The 10,545-nt window shown below is 43.1% G+C and overlaps 1 protein-coding gene across 1 annotated transcript in view; it reads right to left on the bottom strand.

Moving 5' to 3' along the window:
* ankfn1 (ankyrin repeat and fibronectin type III domain containing 1) overlaps nucleotides 1-10,545 on the bottom strand; it is a 54,074-nt gene that overhangs the window by 13,243 nt on the left and 30,286 nt on the right. The window contains exons 14-15 of the mRNA XM_048610709.1: nucleotides 10,175-10,343; nucleotides 181-347 (exon numbers count right to left, since the gene is read on the bottom strand). Coding sequence (XP_048466666.1) covers nucleotides 181-347; nucleotides 10,175-10,343 — 336 coding nt within the window. The remainder of the gene's footprint in view (nucleotides 1-180; nucleotides 348-10,174; nucleotides 10,344-10,545) is intronic.

Genomic DNA, 10,545 nt, shown 5'->3' with positions numbered 1-10,545 from the left:
TCACCTGTACCCCGCACTCACCTCCCTGTACTAAACTCACCTCTACCCCGCACTCACCTCCCTGCGCTAAACTCACCTGTACCCCGCACTCACCTCCCTGTGCTAAACTCACCTGTACCCCACACTCACCTCCCTGTACTATACAATTTAGTCACAAAAATGTTTTTGTTGTGGTCCTACCTGCACTGATTCTAACACCTCTTTGTGCCTCTTTTTTGCAGATTGCAGTTCCTCATCTGAAATTGCCTCTCGTAAAGCTTGTTGGGAAATGAGTGAGTCTAACTCCAGTAATGTTGACACGTGGCAGTACAGGTTCATGAATCTTTCCCTGTAGCAGCTAAAGTGAACTGGAACAAGAGACAGCAGGAGCAATGAGAGGCTTTATGTGACTGTGCTTACTATACGACTAATCAAAGCTGACATTCCCCAGAAAACATTACCAACAATCCTTGCACCACATTAATCAACATCTTTGACCTAATGCATTCAAGATCATACATTATAAGGAATATATAGATGAGCCTCATATTCTGCTAGGCTTGAAGTATGAAGTGTAGCTAATGTTTGGTGGGACTCTTTGTTACAGTAACCTAATTCTGGGAATTGACGTCCAGATAGAAAGTGACAAAGCAACATGAGAATTCAAAATTAAGGCTCACAATTCCTGAACTTTAATAAATCCTGTGAGTTAAAAAGCGATAGATCAATAGAAATATACAAACATTCAAACTAAGAGCAGGAATAGGCCATTCAGCTCATTGAGACTACTCTATCATACAAAATGATCATGGTTGTTCATGAAATCAACACCATATTGCCCCCCTTTCTCCCCATACCCCTCAATACTTTCGCTTCATGGCTCACAACAAAGTTCTCAGTGAGGAAGAGAGATTCTAGCAATGAGATAAGCCAACCATGGTTAACCAGTGGAAGGTAAGGACAGCATCAGATTAATCGGGGAGATACTAAACAAGTATTCTGCATCGGTGTTTACGGTGAAGAAGGATATCAAAGCTAGAGAACATGGGGAAATAAATAGCGACATCTTGAAAAATGTCCATATTACAGAAGAGGAGGTGCTGGATGTTTTAAAGGGCATAAAGGTGGATAAATCCCCAGGACCAGATCAGGTGTACCCTAGAACTTTGTGGGCAGCTAGGGAAGTGTTTCCTGGGCCCCTTGCTGAGATATTTGTACCAACAGGCACAAGTGAGGAGCTGGAAGACTGGAGGTTGGCTAACGTGTTGCCACTATTTAAGAAAGGTGGTAAGCAAAAGCCAGGGAACTATAGACTGGTGAGCCTGACATCGATGGTGGGTAAGTTGTTGGAGGGAATCCTGAGGGACAGGATTTACATGTAATTGGAAAGGCAAGAACTGGTTGGGGATAGTCAACATGTGCTTGGGCATTTGTTTCTCATTAACTCGGTTGAGTTTTTTGAAGAAGTGGAGAAGAGGATTGATGAGAGCAGAGTGGTGGATGTGATCTATATTGATTTCAGTAAGGTTTTTGACAAAGTTCCTATGGTAAACTGTATAGTAAGGTTAGATCACATGGAATACGGGGAGAACTAGCCATTTGGTTACAGAACTGGCTCAAAGGTAGAAGGCAGTGGGCAGTGGTGGTGTGTTGCTTTTCAGACAGGAGGCCCGTGCCAGCGGTGTGCCACAAGGAGTGATGCTGGGTCCAAGGAGCAGGAAAGATGACGTTTTCTGAAAAAGGGTCCCGAACCGAAACGTCAACTTTCCTACTCCTCTGCCGCTGCCTGCCCTGCTGTGTTCCTCCAGCTCCACACTGTGTTATCTCTGACTCCAGCATCGGCAGTTCTTACTATCTATTGGTGCTGAGTCCATTGCTTTTCAACATTTATATAAATGATTTAGATGTGAGCATAGGAGGTATGGTTAGTAAATTTGCAAAATTGGAGGTGTAATGGATAGTAAAGAAGGTTACCTCAGAGTAGAACGGGATCTTGATCAGATGGGCCAGTGGGCTGAGGAGTGGTAGATGGAGTTTAATTTAGATAAATGGGAGGTGCTGCATTTTGGAAAGGCAAATCAGGGCAGGATTTCTACAATTAATGGTAAGGTCCTGGGGAACTGCTGAACAAAGAGACCTTGGAGTGCAGGTTCATAGTTCCTTGAAACTGGAGTCGCAGGTAGATAGGATAGTGCAGAAGGCGTTTGGCATGCTTGCCTTTATTGGTATGTGTATTGAATATGGGAGTTGGGAGGTCATGTTGCGGCTGTAAAGGACATCAGTTAGGCCATGTTTGGAATACTGTGTGCAATTCCAGTCTCCCTGGATGTTGTGAAACTTGAAAGTGTTCAGAAAAGACATACAAGGATTTTGCCAGGTGAATAGGATGGGCTGAAGAGCTAAACTTGTTGATAACATTCAACAGCTGCGTGACCTTGAATGAGTCCTGTGAGCATTCCTGTACGTGCCAAAGCTGGCACAAACAATGTGTTTTTCTGTAGCTGTTTTTCTGTGCCTGGCTGTTTGTTTCACTGTATAAGAGAGAGAGTTTCATTCCAAGTCGCTGGACTTTACCTTGGACGGGGATTGCGAACGGTGCCAGGAACAACCTTAGCCTCCAGACCAGCCACCAATCGAAGGGTCCCCAAAGGGCAGAAGGGCGTGAGGCTTATTGTTTTCTTCCTCTGTTTTTCATTCTTTTTATTTACATAATAAATGTTCCTTTCTTTTTTCATGCTTTATTTTAACTCAATAAATGTTCATATTTAAGCAAATTGCCATTGTTGAGCCTTGTCTTAACTATGTTTAACTGAATCCAAAAAGAATCACTTGGATACACTCTATGATCCAAGACATTTTTGGCACCAAGGATGGGTTTTGGGAAAATGTGCAAGAGAAGGGAAAAGCAACTTGGTGCTCCAGAGCCCTTCTGTATTCCAGGGTAGAATGTGGCTGACTCTGGATTCGGGTCTGTATGTTAATATGTTAACACAATTTGGACGCCTGAAAGGATGGGAGATGGTTATAACTGGTTTCTGTGCTGTGCAAGTGCATTAAACCTTTCTTAAGGGATTACTCTTTGTGGTCTGGTTTGAATGAACTTTTGTTTGTTGGGAGCTAAATGTCATCTTGTACAATTTATGTGTTTTTGTTTCCTGGAGCTTGAGATTTGGGGATATTTTGCATTTTGAGAATGTATGGTGATTTGAAAGTGTGTTGTGTGCCTGTATCAGTGTGGGACATGTATGGTTAATGTAATGTCCTTTTAAGAAACCATCAATGGTTGTGTAAAGCAAAAATCTGCAAAATGTTGATTGAAAATTTTGGTTCATAAAGCTTGGTAAAAATTTACCTTTTGGAATTGGCTCCATGTTGTTTTTGGACTTGGGTAAATTTTAATTCCAGAAACTACCATGTTTAGAATTTCATTTTCTGGCCAGAGTGAACTTCCAAGTACTGTTTTAACATGAGTGAATCTTCAATTCTGGATGATAAGATTGATTCATTATTAATATCCAAGTGGTAGGGACATTGGAATGTTAAAAATGTAACTCCCTGTATGTGGGGAGTTTACAAAAGGCAAATTTAACAAAGGGGCGGGCTTTTCCTTCCTTCAATGAGGAGGATAGACGGATGACATAATTACATGCAGGAGTTTATGCTCCACCCTCTTTTTTGAATCTGTAGTTGATTAATACTAATTAATCCATTCTGCTTGACATGTAATGGGTGAAGCTTGTTGCTTTTTAGAAATTGGAGATACTGAATGCTGAACCCATTTGCAGAGTTTCAACGTCGCAACACAGTGATGGATGAGGCACCCTCAACACATCAAGCCATTCATCAATAACACATTTCAGTGTTGGGGAAGTATTGTGGAAATATTAATTGTAGTGAGTGTCAGGAATCTTGAAACCACTGAGCCTGGGTTCACTTAAGCTTATGGAGATAGCAAGAACTGCAGATGCTGGAGTCAGAGACAATACAGTGTGGAGCTGGAGGAACACAGCAGGTCAGGCAGCATCAGAAGAGCAGGAAAATGAAAATTTTGGGTTACACCCTTCATCAGGACTGCCTGACCTGCTGTGTTCCTCCAGCTTGACACTGTATTAACTAAACTTAAACATATGACAAAAACTATATTAAAACTCACATGTTCTGATATTCTAAAACATTTAAATGAATTGTCACCTGAAAATTTAAAGGGATTCTGGAAAATGATAAAGTGCATGCACCACTATATCTAATTCCAGAGATCTGTAGAGATTTGTACTGCATGGAACATAATCTTATAATATTTTAAAACAGAAGTTGAACATTTCTGTTTCAATGCATACAAAAATGATTTGTGACTTAAAGGGAGTAAACGGAATATTGAATTTGGACAAATTTACACAGAGACATTTCAAATATCTAGAATGACTTACCAAGTAACTTTAAAAAGAAGCAGCTTATCATAGAGAAAGGACAAAGTGTGTTGTGCCTGAATCAAACAGAAATGTTCAACTTCTGTTTTAAAATATTATAAGATTATGTTCTATGCAGTACAAATCTCTACAGATCTCTGGAATTAGATATAGTGGTAATAGTTAAGTTGCAAAATTGAATGAGGTGACGTAATTAAGGGTGGAGACTGGTGTTAGAAGAAAAGAAAATTAAAATAATGGGTTGAAACGGCAATTGAGATTAAAATGCATTTTAGTGAAAAGGAAGTTTAGATGAGGGCACCAAACTGATAGCTTTCTCTGGGTGATATATGTGCCCTTGTCTTTCTTATTAAGAAAAATCAAATTGATGATCAAGCCACTGCCTGAGGCATCAGGACCATACTTGGAGAGACAAGCAAAACCTTGTAGATCATTTGGTAAGATCATGTGGGAGTCAAGAATGTGTGACATAGTTTTGGGATACCGATGTAAGTGTGCAAAAGTGAATGTTACCTCAGAGGTAACAAACATGAAACGGTAAAAAACATGCACTGAAGAACGGGTCTCAGACATGTGCACCTATATGTCAAAGGATTAGTGTGGCTTGAATAGCAGAAAAACATAGTTTAAACGATAAAACACTGACACAAAATCCATAGAGAAACTGACTTTAAAACAATGAAAGTCGTATTAGTGAAAGGGATTTACGAAGATTTACAATCAAAGTAAAAAGTGTCATTGGTTACCATGTCAAAATGTTACAGAAATGAAAGAATATGCATTCTGGGAGGAGTAATGTTGGCCTGAGTGAAAGGGCCCATTGGATGACACACGGATACCCCATCCTGAGCGTCTGTATGATTAGGTGAAATTGTAATATGTTCGGACAGTTAGTGTATGTGAAAAAAGGCTGAGCTAAGACCCAGGTGGTGTAGGAGTCTGTGGTAAGGGAACCCTGGGAAAAATGAATGGCGGGAAGTATAAGTTGAACGTAAAGCCTGATGAACATTACAGCTGTACTGTTTAATACCATGTACATTGTAGCTCAAAACGGGGTCCCTGCATTTGGAGATAGTTACCACTCAATGATACAATCATTCATAAAATTGGCAAGGAGGGAAACATATTGAAGAAGTATCTTCAAGACGGATATGGATGAAGACAGCTGGAGAAATTTTGAATCTGTGTATGATGTTATTTTATTCAGGTTGTGGGCATGCTCGCTGAGCCAGTGTGTTTGGTTGCAAACGTTCCGTCACCCTGCTAGGTAATATTGTCAGCGCGCCTCCGGTGAAGTGTTGGTGTTCTGTCCCGCTTGTTATTTATATGCCTCAGTTTGCTGGGGTGTTCGTTTTGTATACGGGGTCTAATTCAATGTGTTTGTTGATGGAGTTCCAGTTAGAATACCAGGCCTCCAGGAATTCCCTGGTGTGTCTTTGTTTGGCTTGTGCAACTATGGATGTGTTGTCCCAGTCGAATTCATGTCTAATTCATTCGTTGTCTGTGTGTAGTGAGACAAATAAAAATTGGTCGTGTCTCTTGGTGGCTAGTCGGTGTTTGTGTATCTGTATTGTCAGTTTTCTTCCAGTTTGGCCTATTTGGTGTTTCTCACAGGCCTTGCATGGAATTTTGTATATTACACCGGTTTTACCCCAAACCGGAAGAAAACTAACAATACAGATACACGAACACCAACTAGCCACCAAGAGACACGTCCAATTCTCACTTGTCTCACTACACACGGACAACAAGGGACATGAATTCGACTGAGACAACACATCCATAATCGCACAAGCCAAGCAGAGAGACACCACGGAATTCCTGGAGGCCTGGTATTCCAATCGGCTTCTCTAGCACCATCTTATTTTTGATTTTTTGTAATTATCTCTTTGCCTCAATTAATTGGATCATAGGTCATCCCTTCACTTGCTATTTAGCTGTTGCCACTTTATTCACATCATTTGTATTTATCTTTTGACACTCTTAATTACTGGGAATTTTCTTGCCATTAGTTTTCTGCCTATAAATTCTGTGCCTGTGCACTTCCCTCCACTTCACCTGATGAAGAAGCAGCACTTCAAAAGCTTGTGATTTCAAATAAACCTGTTGGACTATAACCTGGTGTCGAGTTACTTCTGACTTTATTATACAGAATGTAATAGCAGAGCATTTCAAAATATATGTTATGATCAGCAGAGTCAGCAGAGCATCATCAAAGGGAAATCCCATCTGACAAATTTACTAGAATTCTTTGATGAGTAGACAAGTAAAACAGATAAAAGGGAAGTGGTAGGTGTAATTTTTTGGATTTTCAGAAGAAGTTTGATCAGCGCCACACTTTAGGCTACATAATAAAACACAAGGTATTGGAGGTAACATGGTAGCATGGATAAAAAGTTAGCTAACTAATAGAAGCCTGTTCAGCCCCATCAAAATTTTATACATTGCAATCAGATCTCTTCTCATTTTCAAAACTTCAGTGAGTACAGGCCCAATCAACACGATCTCTCCTCATACCATCAACCCAGGAATCAACCTGGTGAATCTTTGCTGTGCTCCCTCCATGGCAAAGTATTATCTTCTCTGAGGCAAACAGACCAAAACTGCACACAAAATACTCCAAGTGTGGTCTCATCAAGGCCCTGTCCAGCTATAATAAGTTTTGCTTGCTCCTGAACTCAAATCTTCTTGCAATGTTGCCAAAATGCCATTTGCCTTTCTAACAGCTCGCTGCACCTGCATGCTTGTATCAGTGACCAATGTACAGGGACACCCAGGTCCCATAGAACATCCACATTGCCTCATCTATCACCATTTAAATAACACACTGCCATTCTGTTTTTCCACTGAAGTGGACAACTTCACACTTCTGCACATTATCCTGACTCTGCCATGTATTTGTTCACTCACAGTTTATCTAAACTACCCCGAAAGCTCTTTGCTTCCTCTGCATCACTCTCACTCCAACCTCATTTTTTGTTCTCACTGAATTTGGAAATATTTCATTTGTTTCCCTTATCCATATAGTCAATCTATATTGTGAATAGCTGGGCCCAAGCTCTGTTCCCTGCAGTGCCCCACTGGTTACCATTTTCCACTCAGAGAATGACCCATTTATTCCCACTCTCTGTTTCTTGTCCGCTAAACAATTCTCAATCAATGCCAGAATATTACCATCAATCCTACATTCTTTAATTTGCACAATTACCTCAATGTGGGACTTTATCAAAAGTTTTCTGAAAATCCAAATAAACTATACCCACGAGTTCTCCCTCATCTATACTGCTAGTTACATTTTGTTTATTGATTCAGGGATGTGGGTGTCACTAATTGAGCCAGGACTTACTGCCCATCCCTAGTTGCCCCTTGAGAAGGTGGTGGTGAGCTGCCTTCTTGAACTGCTGCAGTCCATGTGCTGTAGGTAGACCCCAATGCCCTTAGAGAGGGAGATCCAGGATTTTGACCCAGTGACACTGAAGGACCAGCAATATAATTCCAAGTCAGGGTGGCTTGGAGGGGAACTTGCAGTTGGTTAGTGGCTAACTGAGGGTGGAGGTCAGTAAAGAAGGAGAGCAGCTTCTGTTTTCCTTAGCAGGAGCTTGTCAATTTGGGCTGTCCTGTCAGACACATAGGAAACGTGACTAAGTGCCTGCTCAAAACAAATGGAAGAATGTGTAATAGGGACAGTCATACTGACACTGCAGACAAAGTGCCTGCACGAGGTACAGTCAGACTCAAAGATTGCAGTTGGAATGGCCTGTATTGGGGTCAGTCAGTCTGGCCAGCTACCAACAGAGTTCCTGGGGGATTCAGACTGAACAACTGCAGTATGAATGCCTGTTCTCTGTTTAGTCAGCCTGTAGTCTCCTCTATATTGGTGAAACGAAGCACAGACTGGGCGACTGCTTTGCAGAACACATACATTCTGTCTATAAAAATATCCCAACCTTTCAATTGCCTGTCACTTCAACACACCACCCTATACCCTGGCCAACTTCTCTGTCTCAGGCTTGCTGCAGTACATCAATGACCTCAGCATAAGCTGGAAGAACAGCACCTCCACCTGGAAACCGATATCCATTTCAAGCCCACCGACTCCCACAGCTACCTAGAATACACCTCCTCCCACCCACCTTCCTGCAAAAATGCCATCCCCTATTCCCAATTCCTTTGCCTCTGCCACATCTGCTCCCAGGATGAGGCATTCCACTCCCGAACATCTCAGATGTCCTCGTTTTTCAAGGACCGCAACATCCCCCGCTCAGTGGTTGAGATGCCCTCGACCGTGTCTCCCACATTTCCCGCAACTCAGCCCTCACACTCCGTCCCCGCAATAACAACCAAAACAGAATTCCCCTCGTCCTCACGTACCACCCCACCAACCTCCGGATCCAATGCATCATCCTCCGACACTTCCGCCATCTGCAATCCGACCCCACCACCAAAGACATTTTTCCCTCCCAACCCTTATCTCTTTTCGGAGGGACCACTCTCTCCGGGACTCCGTTGTCCGTTCCACACTGCCCTCCAGCCCCACCACACCCGGCACTTTTCCCTGCAGCCGCAGGAAGTGCTACACCTGCCCCTACACCTCCCCCCTCACGCCCATCCCAGGCCCCAAGAAGACTTTCCACATCAAGCAGATGTTCACCTGCACATCTGCTAATATGGTATACTGTATCTGCTGTTCCCGTTGTGGCCTCCTCTACATTGGGGATTTCACAAGCTTCAAAATATCCCCTCCCCCTACCGCATCCCAAAACCAGTCCAGCTCGTCCCTGCCTCCCTAACCTGTTCTTCCTCCCACCTATCCCCTCCTCCCACCTCAAGCCACACCCCCATCTCCTACCTACTAACCTCATTCCGCCCCCTTGACCTGTCCGTCCTCCCTGGACTGACCTATCCCCTCCCTAACTCCCCACCTACACTCACCTTTACTGGCTCCATCCCCGCCTCTTTGACCTGTCTGTCTCCTCTCCACCTACCTTCTCCTCTATCCATCTTCTATCCGCCTCCCCCTCTCTCCCTATTTATTTCAGAACCCCCTTCCCCTCCCCCATTTCTGAAGAAGGGTCTAGGCCCGAAACGTCAGCTTTCCTGCTCCTCTGATGCTGCTTGGCGTGCTGTGTTCATCTAGCTCTACACCTTGTTACCTCATTTCCTGCTTGGGAACTCTACAGCCTTCTGGACTCAGTATCGAGTTCAATAATTTGTTTGAGGCACCTTCTCCAATGTCCTAACGCCAACCCCCACTCACCAGGCCTTGTTATCACGTGGTCTGCTATTACACACATCCCATTGTCAACCACTAATGGACAGGTACATGAATAGGAAAGGTTTAGAGAGATATGCAGGCAAATCAGACTAGTTTAGTTTAGTTTGGGAGACTTGGGTCAACATGGTCAAGTTGGATCGAGGTTCTGTTTCGGTGCTGTATGACTCTATGACTCCATGACCTGCTGTGTTTTTCCAGCAATTTCTGTAGAAGTTTCTGATTTCCAGCCACTGCAGATCTTTCAGGTTTTTTTTTGGTCTGTACTAGGGACAGTTGGTGTCAGTGTCTATCTTGTACTGGGAGTAACAAGAATGTGTGACTAAATTGGTGCAGTAGCAAAGTTTGAAAACAAGTCAGCCACAGCAGGAAAAATCACCTACAGAGCTACAACGAAAGAAATTTTCACAAAAGTTTTTAAAGTCCCAGTTACAACAAACTCAGGGCAGTCAGCAGGAAGCAACTAGTGAAAGCTCACAATGAAAATTACACGCACCGATTTCAAACATCTGCAGTGGGAGGTAGAGAAAGTTGCTGCGGTGGTGAAAGAGATTGCCTTGTCCAGGAGCAGCACAGACCGAGTCAGAGGATGGCAGCAATAGGAGGAAGGCAATGTCGTGACTGAATTCCAGCACCTCTTGAGTGTAGACACGGAACCGTTGCACCTATCAATCACAACACAGCACGGAGAAACCAGGAGAACATTCTGGAGAAACAGCAACCCATACACGTACAAATACCCACAGACTAAGTGTTACAGTGAGGGGTGTAGGGTATATCAGAGTATTACAGCGAGGGGTGTGGGGTATATCGGAGTGTTACAGTGAGGGATGTCGGGTATATCAGGGTGTTACAGCGAGGGGTGTG

The sequence above is a fragment of the Rhincodon typus genome, chromosome 23, assembly GCF_021869965.1.
Source record: "Rhincodon typus isolate 14 chromosome 23, sRhiTyp1.1, whole genome shotgun sequence".
Taxonomy (NCBI): Eukaryota; Metazoa; Chordata; class Chondrichthyes; order Orectolobiformes; family Rhincodontidae; genus Rhincodon; species Rhincodon typus.
The sequence above is the reverse complement of the archived record's forward strand: the minus strand, read 5'-3'. Positions and strand labels throughout refer to the sequence as shown.